The sequence below is a fragment of the Hippopotamus amphibius genome, chromosome 1, assembly GCF_030028045.1.
Source record: "Hippopotamus amphibius kiboko isolate mHipAmp2 chromosome 1, mHipAmp2.hap2, whole genome shotgun sequence".
Classification (NCBI taxonomy): domain Eukaryota; kingdom Metazoa; phylum Chordata; class Mammalia; order Artiodactyla; family Hippopotamidae; genus Hippopotamus; species Hippopotamus amphibius.
The window spans coordinates 10,207,891-10,226,773 of record NC_080186.1 but is presented as its reverse complement, the minus strand read 5'-3'; the positions used below and the strand labels follow the sequence as shown (position 1 = coordinate 10,226,773).

At 38.8% G+C, this 18,883-nt stretch overlaps 1 protein-coding gene across 5 annotated transcripts in view; it reads right to left on the bottom strand.

The window, feature by feature from the left end:
- The window catches only part of PRDM2 (PR/SET domain 2), a 117,181-nt gene that overhangs the window by 43,796 nt on the left and 54,502 nt on the right, over positions 1 to 18,883 (bottom strand). For 4 of the 5 annotated variants that reach the window (XM_057696872.1, XM_057696892.1, XM_057696882.1 and 1 more), the window contains one exon: positions 950 to 1,060. In XM_057696872.1, coding sequence (XP_057552855.1) covers positions 950 to 1,060 — 111 coding nt within the window. Of the gene's footprint in view, positions 1 to 949; positions 1,061 to 4,686; positions 4,745 to 18,883 lie in introns of all 5 variants that reach the window. The other variant, XM_057696899.1, reaches the window with a different exon arrangement.

The following is an 18,883-nucleotide window of genomic DNA, read 5'->3' as shown; positions in this document are numbered from 1 at the left end:
ATTGCCACCTTTTATGAATGTCATCCCCAACAGTGCTAATAAAATGAATATAAAAGGTATCCACACTATTTTGTTGGGTTTTTTCTTCTGCAAATAACTTTTGAAAGAGTCAGAGCCTGTATTTTGAAATCTGCCTATTTGGGTCACTATGAACTCTTGAGCAAGCTGGGCCTCTGCATGAATGTGCCACATAACAAATTAAGACACACCCCCCCTCACTTTCACTGGCCAGAGTCTCGGCACGCTGTCTCAGCTGCACCGGGCACAGGGCAATCTGCCTTCCCGAGCAACTTTCAGTCCCCGTCTCTGGGAATTCTCACATCATGCAGGGCCTAGAATACGAATTCTCAGAAGGGGCTCTAAAGAAGAAAATTTTGTGGGGAGAAACATGAAGAGATAAACTAGGAATTTAAATTCTAACGAAAACAGAAACACTTTTCATTCTACATACTTTTCATTCTGATAAATAAAATCAAAGGTGTTTGATATTTTTAAGTAACTTTTTAACTGAAGTACAAAATATAAAGAAGAACACAGCAAGACGTTTACAAAGTAAATACACTGATGCGCTCATTCCAACCCACTGATGGACTAGTGCTGGCACCCCAGAAGCGTCCTCCTGTCCACTCTGACTTCTACGACCACAGGTCTTGTTTGATGGTTTTCAACTTTATACATTATTTATAAATACAAGCACATAGTATGTTTCATTTTATTTTAACCAGGGAATAACTTCATTTTTAACAAGGAGGGTCTTCAATAATTTTTTGAAGGGGAGGTGAGACATGTAAAGCTCAACTGGCCATAATTAAATTTAGGTGGCTTTTTCGCTATTTAACCCTTTATGATTCCTGGATGATCCTCAGAAGGGCACTGCAAGGAGATACAAAGTCAAAGTGACAGGTGGTAATACGTACCCAAGTCATACAGATCCAATACCCCAGCTTACCTTCCACAGAATCTCTCATATTTGCAGAGGTGGAATCTGGCTCACTTGTCTTCAGCTGTATCTCTTCGGTTTTGTTTGCTTTGTTTTTATTTTCTTGGGATTTTTTCTTCCCTGAAACACAATTTTTATTTGTTTGCTTGTCTGTTTGTTCATTCAGTCACTCACTGTTATCCTGAATTCTTGGAGACAATTACTAATTCAAACATAGCAAACTGTATATTTCTAGGCAATTAACACCTCAGATTCCTGAGGAAAAAAACAGATGATGAATATGAATATTTTTAAGTCACATCAAAGAAAAAAAAGAAACCCATAAACCCTATATTTTTGAGGTAACAGTTCCTCTCATAGCTACGACAGCTTTCAAACTAATACGTAATGTATTCTAGAAAAGTGAACACTGACGTCCTAGGAAAACTAGATAAGAGCACTAAATTTCAATACCACACAAATAATAGGAACTGGCAGAAAGAAGTCTAGTTATTTGTAAGAAGCACATTAGAGAAAAATAACATGTTATAACTTGGGGCCCTTTCAGTTAAGATAATATTCAGACTTGTCAAGGTAAAACAACAGAAGCAGACATGTTGCTGAATTGCAAAGGATACCCATGCACCACGGCTCAAATATCCAATGCAGAGTAATTCTGAATAATTCACTGTCAGCCCACACGGGGCTCTGAGGGTCCTGCGGAACTTGACTCTAGGTCTAGCACAATTCAATATTTCATTAACAACTTGGAGAATGCAAGTCAGGAAACACTAACTGCATTCCAAGTGATAACACAGTTCAGAAGATAAGATTAAAATGTAACACATCTCTGAGGAGCTGGAACAACGCGAGATATTCAACATGAACAAACAATTCTTCTCTACAGAAGCACTAATACTGAAGGTTTGGGATTTAATCAGAATTTGTGACCCTGCTCCATTTTTTAAATTCCATGTTTCTTACTCCTCATAGCTTCTGATTTTCAGATTCAGAACAAGCTACTATCCATCTTCCCCAAACCTTTCCTTCTTTCTGCAACGCTTTCCCCAACCAGGCCTCAAATAGCTTGTTCTCTTTCAGAACAGCACTCTTGACACCTTTATTCCTGATTTAGTAAAATGGCAAACTAGAAACCATTCAGAGCTTTAGGAAAATGGTATTCTCCTTAACAGAAAATCACTACAGAGGAGAATAATTAACTAAAATACAGACAACAGATGAAAATGAGGTCAGAGACACAAAATATCATCACTGCAAAGCTCACAATTAAAAACAGAACCATCAACTACAATACAAAGCAAATAGTAACCCTAAAAGCACCCCCAGATTTTCATAAATATTTGAGATGCAACAAGAAAAAAAGTGTAAAATACTTAATACTCAGCCATTTAATTTTAGTCTTAAAAAACAAATTATAAAATACCATTTTAAATCCCTAATTCTTCAGCCTGTAAAGAAACTGAAGACGTTTTCTACAATTATATAAAACCTTCACTCAAATTCCTGATAACACACCAATTCACTCATTTCTAAAGGCAGCTGAAGTGGAACCCGGGACACATGCATATACTTCACTGGAACCACACTCTGGTAGCAACAGAAGCACAGGGTCCTCCTGGAGATGGCCAATTCGTGTCTCCAGGTAGAAGGGTTATTACAAACCAATCCCCTCTGCAAGGGGCAAGGACATGAATACACCTTTTCAAATGGTAAGAAGTAACCTCAAGTCTTTCTCCCTTTGTCAACTTAAGAGCACTTAGCCTAAATCTGATGATGACAAAGCCTCTTGAGAAATCCAGCTGTGTTTTAAGGGAATTTGGATTCAACCAGTTTTCTTATTCTCATTATGATCCATGTCCTTCCCTGTGTGATGCCCTGCCCGTATCAGACTACTGGTAGCAAACAATGCAAATATAAATGATTACCTGGCTACTAACAAAACTGCTCTAGTAAATGCAGCTCGTGTCTGATGAAGTTCACATAAAGGGTTGCTAGTGCCCGAAGATGCCTCATTCAAGTTATATTCAGAAAGTTTTTTATGTGGATCAAAACCCCAAAACTGTTATGAGACAACAGTACCACCTCATGTACCCCAAACAGGACAAAGAATATGACCTTTTTTTTTAACTAACCTTACTTTCTACTTTGTACCAGTATGAACTTTCGAAATAAATAAAAATGGAGGTCTAAACCCTACTTCTTACCCATAAACCTTACATACATTTTTTAAGTCACACTGTAAAATTTAATAGAAAAACATTTGTCAATTTGTTGTAACACAATCCCTTGCAAAAACGATTCAAAAAATTTCCTGAAACCTATCAAGCACTGTATGAAGCTAGTAGAAGGTTGTACAAAAAAAGTAAACTGGCCTATATGTATAAATAGACTACTAAATAAGTAAAATTTCTACATTTACATAAAGCAAAAAATACAACTTTAATAGTACCATTCATTAATATGTACTAAGAATGAAATCACATGACTAAAAGGTATAAGTGCTATTTTAAGTTTTATTCCCGGCATAAAAGAGTATTAGATAATAAAAAAAAAATAATAAAATTAAAAAAAAAAAAAAGAGTATTAGAACACCTAGCTGATACTGAATGTCAAATGTCTTATTTTTGGACTCTCTAAACCTAATCAGTGAGAAGCTGCCCCATCCTCAGATTCCCCTACTCCACTCCACCCCTCCACCCCTTGCTGCCTCTGGTATCCTCTTTAAAAACCATAACCAGGAAACCCTGATCTGCCCTTTGAAGAGAAGCCACTTGAGGTAGGGACATGTGCATTCTACTCAGAGGGCAGACAAGAGTACCTACCACAGGCTGCTACAAGTGTCTCGACCACGGCACAATTGACATTTGGGGACAGATCACTCTCTGCTGTAGGGCTGTCTGCAGCACCAGAGAACGTTTAAAAACCACTGACCTCCACCCAACAGCATGCCCCTCCTTCTATCTGTGACAAGCAAAAGTCTCAAGACACTGCCAAAGTCTCACCCAAAACGGGGAGGGGGTGTCCGTCTCTGTTAAGAACCACTGGGTTAAACTAACATGCGGCTTCATAGTCTACATACTTATTAAAAAATTTTAAGTACTGAAATAACACTAATAAACCAATTCTAAAAACTAAGAAATGGAACAATTAAATTTATCTCCTAAGTGCCTTTGGTGAACACTGATAGACTTAGTTTATGATGGAAATGAGTCTATCATGAACCTAACCATCACTCATTCTTGGAACTGAGATGACCTGACACATAAAATGACTTTCTCAATCTTTATCAGAACCATCTAATGCTTGAGTTACTTCCCATTAGGACCAGAGACTAGAGAAGGGGCCACTGAAATCACCTGTCCTACCTGCTATTTTTGTAAGAGAAACTGAAGACCAGGGTCCCAGGGGGACTAACCAGTCTATGACAGAACAGAAGTTTGAACCCGGGTATCCTGACTCAACTTAGGTATGCCTAGTGTCACTCACAAAGCCAAATATTGTAATAATACCTGGTGGCACCTGCTATATTTCCTTAAATTAATACCCCCCCCCCATACTTGGTTTCTGTCCTATATGTAATAAAATTAAAAGAAGAAAAAAAAAAAACCTTATTACCAAAAAAAAACCTGTAAGGACTTTTACAAAGGGAGGGGACTGTGTTAGGTCCTGCCTGTGAGGCAGGAGGCACCTGGAGAACTGGTCCGGCAGAGCCGCTGGGAGCCTGGTAAGTACACGTGTGCACTTACCCTCAGGTTCCTGAAGGGTCCTACACAGAGGCTCTGCCAGCTGCGTGCTCCACTTGGTCTAAACAAGAGAGATACAGGAATGAAACACAAGGAAAGTGGAATGGAGACAATGACAAAGAACATAAGGAAGGCCAGGACAAAACTTTATGTATATAAGCAAAAGAAATACACACACAAAGATGAAGAGAACTGAACGAGACAGAAGGAAAGCAGCCATTATCTACTGCATCAAGGTTCACCCCCCCATCCCACCCCACCCCCAAATAATAATAATCTTTGGTTCTTAGTTGGGAATAGGATGTGGTATACTTACTCTCAAGGCCTACCCCATGCCTATGTTGTAAAAACTGATGCCCTTACCACTGAAGTACTGTTCTGCTAGAAGAACCAATCCATGCCTCTCATTTTACAGAGACACCCAAGGACCACAGACATGAAGTCATCTGCCTGAGGTCACACAACTAAATTATCTCTAGAGTCAGAGTTAAAACCCGAGGATGACGATATCAAAAGTGCTCTACTACATTTAGTTCTTAAGACCAATAATGGCATAATATAAATATCTTTTTCTTTACAAACTACTTTATACCCATTATTTCACTCAGTTTCAAGAGCAAATGAAAGAAAAGTGATATAAAGACTTTCACTACATTTATAGAAAAGGAACAAATTGGAATACAGATTTTTTTCCATTTCAATTTTATCTTATGCCAGAAACAAGTATCAGTCAACAGCACAGAACCCCAAGCTGAGCAAATATGTTAAAAGATATTAATAAAACTGGATTTTCTAGAGAAACAGCTACAGTATAGAGAAATCTGATGGCCACAATGCCTACAGTTTAAAGACAATGTGTAGCATTATGCTGCTGGTGCCTGCGATGCAAGGTGCAAAACCAAAATTGCCTAAAGCATCACATGAATAATTTAAGTTTTGGACTATGTTCTACTCTTCTGATGAACTAGACAGACACCAGGAAATTCTAAAGAATAATGTTTCAGTTAAAAATGTTCAGGCATCAGAGAGAATGCAAAACTCTAGGCTTGCTCAAGTTGCATTAAAAATTCATCACAACAGTGAAGGCTCATGCATTTGGTGATTTAAATGAATTAAATTTAGAACCATATGTAACTCTCCGTGCACTGCCTGCCTCCTCAATGGAGAGCTACCCAACTCTGAAGTATAAAATCAGAATTCAGTATCAGTGCACTGAAGAAGGTCCAGCCCATCTTTATTAGGGGTGCTCACCATCTTACTCAGACACACAGACAGTTCCAAACCAGGCAGGACCCCATCTGTGAGGCAAGACCCACAATCATACCATGAAAGGTCATCAAGGAAACGGGCTGACCTGAACAGGAATCAACCCTGACTCCTCAAAGAGTGGGTATGCCTGCTGCCTCCAGCTCCTCACTCACTCAGCCCTTCATCCCTGCAACTGAATTTCATGCTCTCCACGCTACTGGAACTCCACCTGGACAGTTACCTCTGATGTCGTAATCACAAAACCCCAAACTGCTTTATTTGCCCCCAAGTCTCTCCTTGGCATCTGACAGTTTGATGGGCTTTACATCCTAAAATCCCTCTCCCGAGTCTTAAAACTTTACCATCTAGACTGTCCTCCTTCTGTGACCATTCTATTGCAAAAATCTTTCCCTTCTTCCTACCCTGAAATGAGAGGCTCCCTCACAGGAAATCTGAAGAATGGAAGTATGCTTTCACACAAAGTTGAAGAAAGGCTTCAACAAAGTATTCAGCTAAACGGAGGACACAGATCTTAGGGAAAAGAACAGACATGGAAAAATGGAATCAATGGGCTATATTAAAAGGTAAGAGAGAGAAGAACCCTAAGATTTGGAGTAGAAGCAGCCTTAAAGATGGTTTAACCAAACTTCACACACTTCTCTGAGCTTGATCTCATTAAAAGAATTGCCTAAGATCTCACAGCAAGTTTGTAGTAAAATTGGGACTTTTATTCCCATCCAATTCACTATTCTATGCACTGTGTTCTAACAGCCTTGTTAGTGACACTTTGTGGGTTCCAATTTCACCCTTAAAACGAATTAACAGTGCCATCTGCATTTCAGGCGAGCTTGAAAAATTCATCATAAACATACAAAGTCATTAAACATCTTTTTCAGTTTTTGAAAGGCAGGGGAGTTGGTTTTCATGACAGTAGGCCCAAAACAAGATGAAAAGATTAACTGGGGAAAAAGCACAAAGTCATGTTAAGTGACTTCTTTATAAAAGGATGAAGAAAAAAAAAAACCAACCCACAAACAAACAAGATCTCTAACAGATCAGGTAGTATGGAAGGGGAACCAATGGACAACAGCAAAACTGTTAGCTTAAAGAATGGCCAAAATGATGCTCTGTGTGAGCTGCTAGAGGGTGGTCAGAGTCAGGCCTCAGCACTGCTTCACATGTGGTGGTGGTTTAACACTCTGCAGCGGCTGTGATGAGAAGAGAGGAAAGAAGCTGGAAACGGGTAAACAAAACTAGGTTTTCCACAAGGAATCAACGAGTCATTTCAATATCCTTTATGTTTTTGTGGTTTTTTTGGGCCGTGCTGCACGGAATGTTGGATCTCAGTTCCCCGACCAAGGATTGAACCCGTGGCCCCCTGCAGTGGAAGTGCAGAGTCTCAACCACTGGACCATCAGGGAAGTCCTTTAAGAAACAAAAAACAGAAGATACTGAGTTTGCTACCCTGGAAGTCATCAGAAGGAAACCTGTGGCAGCAGGACTGATGTGAGAAACTGCAACCAGAAAGGCTTCCCTGTGTAAAGGTCGACAATGTCACCACACACGCAAGTACATGTTTATCAGATGATCAGAAGTGGCCGTTACAACTGGCCAAGGTGAGACCAGTGGGTAAACAAGCCACTTGCGGCCTTAGCTCCATCAGTCTACAGTGTTTCAAAGAGAGAAATCAGAAGCAGTAAGATGCTGCCACAGTTGGCTTTTACCAAAGTGATATGCTATACATTTTCTACAGATTTCTTTTACATAGAAAATAACTTTGAAATGGACCTGATAGTAAAAAAAATTCTGTTATGCTGCTTGGACAAAATTTCAAATCTTTTTCTGTAGTTAAGCACCTCACCAAGAGCTGTCTGTAATCCTGGCGGTAAATTATAAAAATAAAACCTCTCTGGTTTTAAGTTGCTCATAGTATTAAAACAGGACTCTCGGCTTTGCTTCAACAGAAACAATGGGACAAAGTTCTGGATTTTTCAGTGCTGCAGATCACAGTATAAATTCCTGGAATGCTTGCAGCCTGTGTGAGGGATTTGGGCGGGGGGGGGGGGGGGGGGGGGGGGGGGGGGGGGGGGTTGGGGAAACAGACTTTGCTGCTGTGGAGCCTCTGACTCCCCACCTCTTCCAAATGTCAGGCTGATGGAACAACAGCAAGATCACATCTGAAGGGAGCTTTTAACTTCTTTTTTAAAAAAAGGCTTTTAGTGGCTTTGACTGGATAATTCCAAATGGTTCCCCAAATAAACTTTAGTAAATTCAAATTAACAAAGCTTTAAATTTCCTCACACTCTTGAGAACCTCAAAAAGTCTTGTGGCATAAACAAAATGATGTTACAGACAAATTCAATACCTCTGAAACTTCAACAAGCTGCTAGCCTGTTCTGTTTTATAATCATTTTAATTTCTCGAGTTCCTCTCATGGATTTTCAGTAGCCTTTATTTTACAGGAAAAAACAATGTATCTAAAGTCTGAAAACCTTATATATAAAAAGTGAATTGGCAACTACGAAGTAAAGAACTTAATTCAAGTTCAGGTGTCAGTCCCTTGTGGCCAAAACAAATCAGGCCCGGGAGCTGTGCAGGGACATGGTGTGTTACAAGTGCCTGGCAACCCTAAAACAGAAGGGACGCCCACACCCTCGAGAATTGGTTAGTCTCAGCAAAAGGAAAGTCTATTTTCTCTTCTCAAAACCCACGATAAGTTTTATAATGCTATATCCTGATGAATTAATTACAAAACTTAGTTTAAAAATACTCTCAGGAAGTAACATCTAGATATAAATCTGGTTCAACACAATTGCAACATGTAAAATTCATTCTTTACATTTGTATACAGAAATGGTCACAGAACAATGGTCAAGCCATATCACTAATTAATAAAATCAGGCTATAATTTATCCATAGATGTAAACCAAAAGGATCTGCATTAAGATGCTGGCAGTAAAATTAATGAGACAACTGAAAATGTTTCTCTTGGTTGAAATTAACATATGCAATTTTACATCAGTAAAATTTGGAAAAGGCCTCAACTTTCCACTTTGCCTGAAGAGCAAAAAGTATTGCTGAAGTGTTTCTCTTTTCCATCTCCTACCTGTACACCCCAGCAGTGTCCAGAAAAATGCACTCTCCCCAGAAACACCAAATCCATAACAGAGATACAGTTACATTTGGAATTTAAAATGTATTTGACTCTTGAACAGTGTGGGGGTTCAGGATGTTGACCCTCCACTGAAGTCGAAAATTTGCATATAACTTACAGTCAAGCCCTCATAACTTACAGTCAAGCCCTCCATAGGCAGTTCCTCCCTAGCTAGGTTTCTGCTTCCCTGGATTCAACCAACCTCAGATCACTGACTACTGTACTATGTACGACTGAAAAAAATCCGCATATAAGTGGAACCCTGCAGTTCAAACCCATGTTGTTCAAGGGTCAACTGTATTCATAACAGACATTACTGAATAGCCCAAACTGCTTAAGCATTCACATTACCACGTGAGCCTTTTCATATATATTCTTCCACTCTCTTTCCCATGCATCACATTACTTCAAACAAAAAACTTATTTGTCTCCTCCTTTTGAACAGCCACACAACCCCTATTCTTTTTCCTGTTTCAGTGCACTTGGTTATCATACCCATAATTATTTAAGTCAAAAACCTAATTTAAACAACCACGTTGAGTGCCTCCCAGGTATTAGCTGATGGTCAATGTGTTGGCAGTCAACTATGATAACCATGAGAGTCTTGTTCACTAGCTTTTATTTTGCTTCTCCTAAAATGTAAAAATTAGGCAATGGCATTTAAATATGATACATTTTGGGACAGGTTTAAGAAATTCATTTATAAACACAAAAGAATTTATAGATACTACACAACCAAATTACTGGGATCTATCATGAAATCAGACATTTTTATTGCAGTATAATTTTGAAGACTCTTCACCACTGTCACTAAATAAGCTCATTCCGGTCTGTTCAAGACCTCAGCTGTCCTCCAGCCCCATTCACAGCTGTAGATGTGCCTCCATCAGAGCCCACGCACGGACGCATCTCTGCTCCCATCAGAAAAGACGCTGCAGTTCTGCAGGGATTCTGCATGCACGTGGAGCAGTACAAATGCACCCCTCTGACAAACTCCAAACTGCCAAGGCTGTCTTTCAGATCCAAGAAGCAGAAAAGGAACTAAAAGGTATTCTCCTCATAAAGCAATTATTTTTTAAAATCACTAATTGCATACAAATTCAATTCCAGATTTTTTCGTACAGACCCCCACTTAAAAACAAAATCCTACTAGCCTATTTAACAATTCATCCCATTCTCGGATGTACTGGCCTGTATCAGACTATTAAAATTTATCCCAGGCTCATTATTCTTGCTAGATTAAAAAAAAAACTTTTCCTCTACATGCTTTGTAAAGGTTCTGGAATAACAATGAAGCAGAAGTATTTTGATCATTTTTCTTGGGTGCTTATTACCTGCAAGGCACTTTGTTAAGAGCTATAAGGGAATGCATATATCTTACTACAAAGACGTCTGCCCCAAAGATATTTAAAATGGAAGTTATATGTTTAACTTTGTGAAAAGCAAGCCCCTTTGCAGAAAGGCCCTACTAATGTCAACAAGAAGCAAATATTGAGTGGAAAAAAATGTTCCAGAAAATCTGTATTTCATTAAAAATAAAAAGGGAATGAAGGAGGGAGAAAGCAGGCAGGAAGGACTGGGAGAGGGGAGAGGGAGGGAGGAAGAGAACCAGAGAGAGAGAGCGCGAGATTGGGATGGGGGGTGATGTAAGTAGCCATTCAGCCAGGTAAAGTGAGGAGGCTGGTCACGTGAGGAGGCTCAGGGAACTGCTCATAACCAAGCTACAAGCTCTGGCCCCCCCTCAGTAGGAACACAGCCATGGGGCTCCAGCTCTTGTAACAGGCTCCAGCGCTGAGAGATCACAGCCTTTTAGAAACACTAAATCTTCCTCAGTGCCCGTCTCCCAGGATTATCCCACAGGGTCCCAAGTTGATGCTGCTTCTCTGTTTTGCCAATACAGAGGTAAAATAATGCCCTCAGGCAACAAAGAAGTCTGGGAGGAAGAGCTCACAAAGGATGAGGATTTTTAAACACAGCTGCCTCCTAGGCCAGTGTCCACACTGGGAAAGGGGGGTCTGACTCTCAATCCAGTGCTCAAGTCACCTGCCCCCAAAAGGTTCTTGTGTCCCTAAGGTCACACATCTTCCCTGCAAAGAGCTGACCCCAACTAAAGTGAGACTCGGACTGGACTCTGCCCCCTCTCCCTCCCTGGTGTTGGGGTGGCATTCTGAATAAAACAGGTCCCCAAAGGACAAGAGCCCACAAAATGGAAATTCACAAAACTGAAACTATATTGCACAGCCATGGGCCAAGACTCAATTAATGAGAAGTAATCCTGTTCAGGGCAGAGGTGAACTAACTACAATACACTGGTGAGAACTACCTGATGCTGTCCCGGGGAAGAGAACATGAGATAATGCACCTAAAGAACTAACTCTGCAGAGCCTAACACAGACTCAATAAATGGATTCAATTGTACAGATTACGCACAGTAGATTCTCTAAACAAATTACAGAAAGCCCAAGCCTACAAGTCTAAACTGTGAGCATATGTTCCTTCTTATGAAGACAATAACACTCTGCTTCCCTAACAAATCCGAATTCATCCATTTGTTTTGTCCATTTGTTCTACATCGATTCACAGGATCCCACCCATATATCGTTACGGAAATGTACAAGTCCAATGAGGACAGATGTTTAATTGAGAGAAGAGAGAATTATGTCAAACGCTCACTAACATCTTCTATCAGCATATATAAATGCTCTAACAGCAGAAGTTGTGAGTATACGTCAATTTTTAAAGTCTGTAACCCACTGATCTTATTGCTTTTAAAGAACACTCTGTGCTTTAACTTTTTTAATTCAGCATGCTAGTTCACTTTACTGGTTTCTAATCTTTTCGGGAGGAAATCTTGGACCTCTTTGAAAATCAGGTAACACCTAAGGCTCCTCTCCCCACACAGTCATGAACAGCCATAAACACAACATTTGGGGCTCAAGGATACCTGTGTTACTACAAAGTCAAGTTGTGAGTTCATGTAAATATGCATACTGACAGGAATATTCCTGTGTGACCCTGAAAAAGAACCCCGACTCCTCAGACTGCTCAATAAAAACACTGCACAGATAAATCAGGATGCTCAGTAAGTATAACACATGATAAATAAAACTGACACTGTCAACAAATAGTAACTTCTCCTAGGAAAATGGCTCTTTCACTCTTTGTTGTTCCCTGAATTCATACTCAGAAGAACATAAAATGAGAAGATTTCCTAATCTGTCATAAACAGCACTGAAATAGCTCCCACACAGTTACTGTCAAGGGTGTCTACTAATACTTTACTATCTAAGAAAATGCACCCAAAATTCATCCAAAATCTCATCTGCATAAAATTTGGTTGTAACAGTAGAGTCATGAGTGATATGGATGACATAAAGGTAAGACAGACAAACAGGAAGACAGTAAGCCCTTCATCTGGGCAGCAGGCAAACAGTGAAATGTTCACTTCTGCCTCCGCAATAAATCAAATTTCAAGAGTTCTCTAAAGCACCAACCTGTGTGATCACATGTGTCCTAGCTGGGGTAACTAGCGAAACAAGACAGCTTTTAAGATAGAAGCAGATCTCTAGCACCTGGGGAATTCTCTAGTGTTCCGATGTGTATCTAGTTACAGACCCAAAGAAGCTCTTTATTCTTACCTAATTTGTAACCTATACTTAATCCACTCCATGTCACCAAAGCAAAACACATGGATTTTTAAAGGACATTTTAGAAGATACTCAAACTGTTCATTTCTCTCTTTCTTTTTTTTTAAAATCCAGAAGTGCCACGATAGGCCAAAGAATAGGCAGAGTTGACACAGAGCTAATTTTGCCAGTGGCCACCAATTACAACAAAGTGGACCAAGGTCAAGTGTGTCACACTTGCTCCTGTGAGGCTCTCACTTAATCCTCATGGCAACCCTACACTGTAGGTGTTAACCCCATTTTACAGACAGGTAAACTGAAGATCAAAACATGTAGAGTAACCAGTCCAAAGTCACACTGCTGTTAACTGGTGGTGCTGGGATTTGGATCCGGTCTTGTAACTCCAAGGCTATGTTCTAGCATGCCACAGTGAAATCCACACACACTGTGCACCTCCCAGCACTCAAAGGTTTAGCTGGATCAGCAATCCTTCCCTTCTCTCCTCCACTCAACATACACACCTCAGGCTCGTTTTACACAAGTTATCCATTTGCAAAGTACTGATCCAGTTGTATTTCATACAGAAGCAACAGTGAAGCCTCAGCAATGCACTTAATGTGCTTTAACACAATCATTTACTATGAAAATAAACTTTACCAATTCCATGTACTTTTGACAACTGCCTATGAGATTTAGAAAACCCCATCACTCTAGAACTGAAAAGGGTCAGAAATAGTGTTAGTTAAGGATCACTTTTTCTCGATTCAATATTTTCTACACTCTAATTCAACCATGAGTTTAATCTGCTTTGGCATACAGACAGTAATTTACATTATTTTCCAGCCTGAATTCCTGAATTTATAATTTTGATGGAATCAAAACCACAAATAGATGTTATTAAGCTTAACATTCAAATTTGATCGTGTTATCGAATACTCCTATCATCATACTTAGCAAGGAAAAGATAGTTCCTGAATAATACATCTAAGCAACTAATAAAACTCCTGAAAACAAGCAAATCTGTAATCTTAAACCCCTTGTTTCAAACTCCAAACAAGATTGAGACTACTGGTAGTTATTCCTTTTTTTTATTTGTTTGGATGACAGTGAGGGGAAACTGTAACTTCAATTCCAGTGTTAATCCTACAAAAATTACAATCCACGTGTAAAGAGACAAAGATTAAAACTGCAACTAACCAGCACCGTGCTGCCAGCAGCATAAACCTGGTAGAAATGAATACAAGTTTCCACTGATGCCAGCACTAACATCTTCACAGCGAAGGGACCAAAGCAGGAGGTGCAGTGCAGTGACCGCCCATTCCTCACAGGGACCTGAGACTTTCTGTTTTACTGCACAGAGAAACAAGTTCTGAAAATCTCATAGGTTAAAAACAAAAATCCAACAGAACCAGAAACGCATATTCTACACCACAAAGTGGCAAGAGAAGGAAAACTGAACCTAAGAAGCCAAACGGTAGAAAAATAACAAAAGGCACAGAAATTTCAGTGTTGCCCATTCTAAACTGTCCTGCAACTTCAAACACTGCACATAATTCGGTTTTGGGGTTCTAAACACAGGTGAACAAACCAGTTTGCCTTCATTTTTGTGGCATGTGGTGGCTCAGAAAACCTACAAAAGACTGCACAAAGAGGTAGGATTATAAGTACAAGAGGAAAAGACTGTTTATCACTGTAGCTTTAATAGAAATAAGGGGGAGGAGGAATTTTAGCCTAAGTAGCATTTATTGCTTTTCTTTTTAACCAAAGCAAAAATAATCCTCTGCAACTCTACATAACGGGTAACATACAGCTAAGGGTGAAATTAGGTTTTGGTCATTCAGATACTGATTAAACTAATAAGAACATGTAAAATTTAAAGTTCTAAAAGTATCAACATAGCAAGGATTTCAGATGTCATAATCTTATTTTAGAAACTGGTACTTTTATATAACCACACACATAAAATATCATTATTTTATCATCAGAATAAATCCCTTACCTCTGAAACTTATTCAAATATTCTTTGTAACAGTAAAATATATTAAATTTAATATGACAACTAAAATAACTACACCACCTTATAATGAAAACTTCTATCAAAAAATATTTTTAAATTTCAGGATCATGACTACAAAAATGGGAAGAGGAAATAAACAGCTACAATAAGTGCTTCAGAGAGGGTTTTCTAGACTCTTACCCATAATCCCGCAGGACTTTTTCTTAACATATATGCCAAGTTTTAATCTTCCAAAGTTACCTCCTCTTAATTTTTTAGAGAAAATTAAACAGAACAGAAAGAAAAATGCTTAGGAAATCTGAAAAACAAAAGCACAGATTACTAAGCAGCAGCAGTTCCATCCAGCCTACAGTGTGTGTCAAGGTGTTAAGGACTTACTAAATCTTTAAGGAGCAACTGAATAAAGAACTCTCGGAAAGAAAAAGTTTCAGGTGGAAAAGGCCATATTACATTTTGTTACAAATTCAAGAAGTTTTAAGTTTTACACACTACTCTAAAGACTCTACTGTGAGATAAACACAATTAAGAATCACCCCTGCCCCACAGGAGGAGAACTCAGGAGTGCACACAGACAGGTTAGGGCAATTCCTTTCTCATTCTTGTTTCCTTTCTTGCTTTTCCTCCAGAATGAGTCAAGTTGCTAGAACAGGAACAGCTATATCAGCAAATAAAACCTCTTAAAGAAGCTACTGCTTCAAACAGTTCAGATGAATTCTTCTTAAAGGAAAAGATAAAAAGTAAAAAGCTACACCCCCATAAACATTTTGACAAAACGAAGCCGACAAAGGAAACAAGCATGATTTAACTCAATTATACCACAAACGACTCAGAATTACACTTAAAATCAGTTTCTAGATTTAATTTTTAGAGTGTATGTTAATTAAAACACATTCATGATCTATAACATTCAGCTTAAGAATAAAGCTGTATTTTATTCAGTGGAACAGTCAGTCATTCTCAACAAAAGAACACGGGTGCAGAGGAAGACGCTAAACCACTGGCTTCTTGAAATCAGCAATAAAACAAAATGGAAGAACTCGGTAATCCTAGACACAATCCCTCTGTCATCCACACTGCAGAGGGAGTTAGGCCAAGGCAATGTCTCACTCGGTTCCTGTGGTTTCCAAACTGATTTCAAAAATAATATACAACTTAAGAGAAATGAAATATTCATAAGAAGCCCAACCATCAAATATGTCATTAGAAAAACACAACAGACAAGAACTAGAAAGGGATAAAAATCTAATCTGTTAGTGTTTTTAAAAACTGTTTGAGGCACTCAAAAGAATACAATAAATCTATTTAATCCATAAACCCCAACACAAAAATAACTGAAGGCATTAGTTTTCACCATAACTTAGCTTTCCAATACCAAAGATTTCACTTAATCACACTGCCTTATTATTTAGGATTAAAGTGGGCAGTTCTAAAGTGAGTAGTGTTCGGGCCCAACCAGGGACGAGCTTTGGCCTAGAATCTAAAGTGAGCAGTGAAAATTCATCTTGGCTAACTAGCAAAGCCTTATAAAACACCTCTACTTATTCAGTATAAGTGTCCTGCTTAGAAACATTATGAACAAAAACTAGATTTAGGCAAGATGGAACCAAACAATTTAGCAGCTGAGTGAACTTGGGCAAATCACGGAACTCCTCAACCACAAATGGGGAGAATGACTCCCTACTCTGCAGGGCTATGAGGAGGATCAGCAGTGATGTACACGGAGCACCACGCACAGCGCTAGGCACACGAGAGACGTGCTAAAGAAACGAGTCACTGCTGTCATTGTCACCATCAACAGGAAGCAGCAGTTCATCATTTGATGACATGGTGTGCCCATTAAGTCTCAAATCATGAGATATGTCCCTATCAAAATACACTGTTCACAAATGAATTTAGCCAGGAACTCTTGTGATGTTTGACACTGGTTTAACCTGAGGGGTAATAAAGAAAAACGGTTGCTTTCAATATTTATCTTCCTCACTTTGAGAAACAACAGTTATGTTTTCAAAATAACTCCTGCTTCTCCAAGTCATTCAACTTCCTAAACTATGTCAACCAAGTTATTAACATTAATAAAAACAACTGTCCTTGGCAGCATGTACAGTATGAGCAGATAATGTGAATGCCAACAAGAGCACCACGCGAGCCTGTCCGAAGCTGCAACTCCCAGTTTCCCACACAACCTCTAACTATAAGAAATGTCTATTAATTTTTAACCAGCTTGAGTGTATCCTTGGGGTATTTATCCAATTCCTCAGCTCTTTAGAGGCAACTTCAAATATAAAAGTATATATACTCTCCTCTCTGTAATTCTACTATGAACATGAAGTTCATGTACTGGGTTGCCCAAAAAGTTCCTTTGGTTGTAAGTAAAAATAAAAGACATTTTTCATTTTCACCGAGAACTTTATTGAACAACACATTCACCGTTTTGTTCTACTACCCTCTGCCATTTTTCTGGGAACTTCATAACTCCATCTTCCCAAAACTTTTTACCTTTTTGAGCAAAGAACTGTTCCAGGTGCCTTTTACACTCTTCCAGGGAATTGAAATTTTTTCCGTTAAGAGAATTTTGTAAACACTGAAATAAATGCAAATCCGAAGGTGCGATGTCTGGTGAATATGGCAGAGGAATCAGAACTTTCCAGCCCAAGCTGTAACAGTTTTCGCCTGGTTATCAAAGAAACATGCTGTCTTGCATTATCCTGATGGAAGATTATGCGTTTTCTGTTGACTAACCTGGCCGCTTTACAATGAGTGCTACTTTCAGTTGATCTAATTGGGAGCAGTACTTGTTGGAATTAATTGTTTGGTTTTCCAGAAGAAGCTCATAATAGAGGGCTCCCCTCCAGCCCCACCATATACACAACATTACCTTCTTTGAATGAAGACCAGCCTTTGGTGCAGTTGGTGGTGGTTCATTTCACTTGCCCCATGACCTCTTTTGTTCCACATTATTGTACAGTATCCACTTTTCACCACCCGTTACAATTTGTTTTAAAAACAGAACGTTTTTCCTTACCTTTCAGTAGAGAATCACATATGGAAATACCGTCAATGAAGGTTTTTTTCATTTAATTTAAATGGAACCCAGACAGCAAAGCGATTAACATAACCAAGCTGGTGCAAATAATTTTCTACATTTGATTTGGAAGTTTTAAGTATGTCGGCTCTCACATGTTATGATGTTGACTGTTCGCAATCAACGTCTCGATTTGACTGCTATTAATTTTAACTGGTCTACCTGACTGTGGAGCATCGTTCAGTGAGAAATCTCCAGCATGAAACTTCGCCAACTACTTTTGACACATTCAATCAATCACAGGACCTTCTCCATGACACTACACAAACAAATCTTTTTTTGCATTTCAGTTGATTTTTTACCTTTCTTGAAATAATAAAGCATAGTACGACAAAAATGTCTTTTTCCTTCCATCTTCAATATTAAAAAAACAGCTACACAAAAATTCACCAACGTGACAGCTGTCATAATACAATCTAACAAACTGTGTTGAAGGAAGTTAAAGACAACTAAGCACTACTAGAGCTTACAAGAAAAACCTAACGAACTTTTTGGCCAACCCAATACTACAACAGCCCATCTGTAAATAGGAATGTAAACTGCCTAAGAAATGGAAATACTTGATGAGTTTTAAAAACAATAATGAATCTGTACTGTAGAAAAAGAACCTAGTATTCTTACCTAGGCAAAGCACAGCAAATTGTTTTTTTACTTTCAAATTACAATTGGATTTTAAAAAATCAACTACTTTTTGAACTCCCTACATTCGGGATCCTTTTACCTTTTAGAAAACTGAATCATAATTAATCCCTTTTTCTGTATGAGGCAAGTCTCACCTTCCAGCTTCCACGTGGACAGGAGAACCAGAGTAACAACCTTAGAGAGTAGCACACTTCCTAACACACTCAATTATGGTATATACTAGAATTTTTGCAAATTTGCCCACTAAAACACAGTTGAAACTCTGCAAAATGCTTTGAATAATTTTAATGAGTCCACAAACTTCCCTATGAACATAGCAAGAATCAAAGGCACAAAAATATCAACCAACTTATTTACCTAAATTTAGAGCAATTCAGTAGCAGCAGAAGTAGAATTAGAAATCAAAAAAATTCCTTGATTCTTACTGTTGA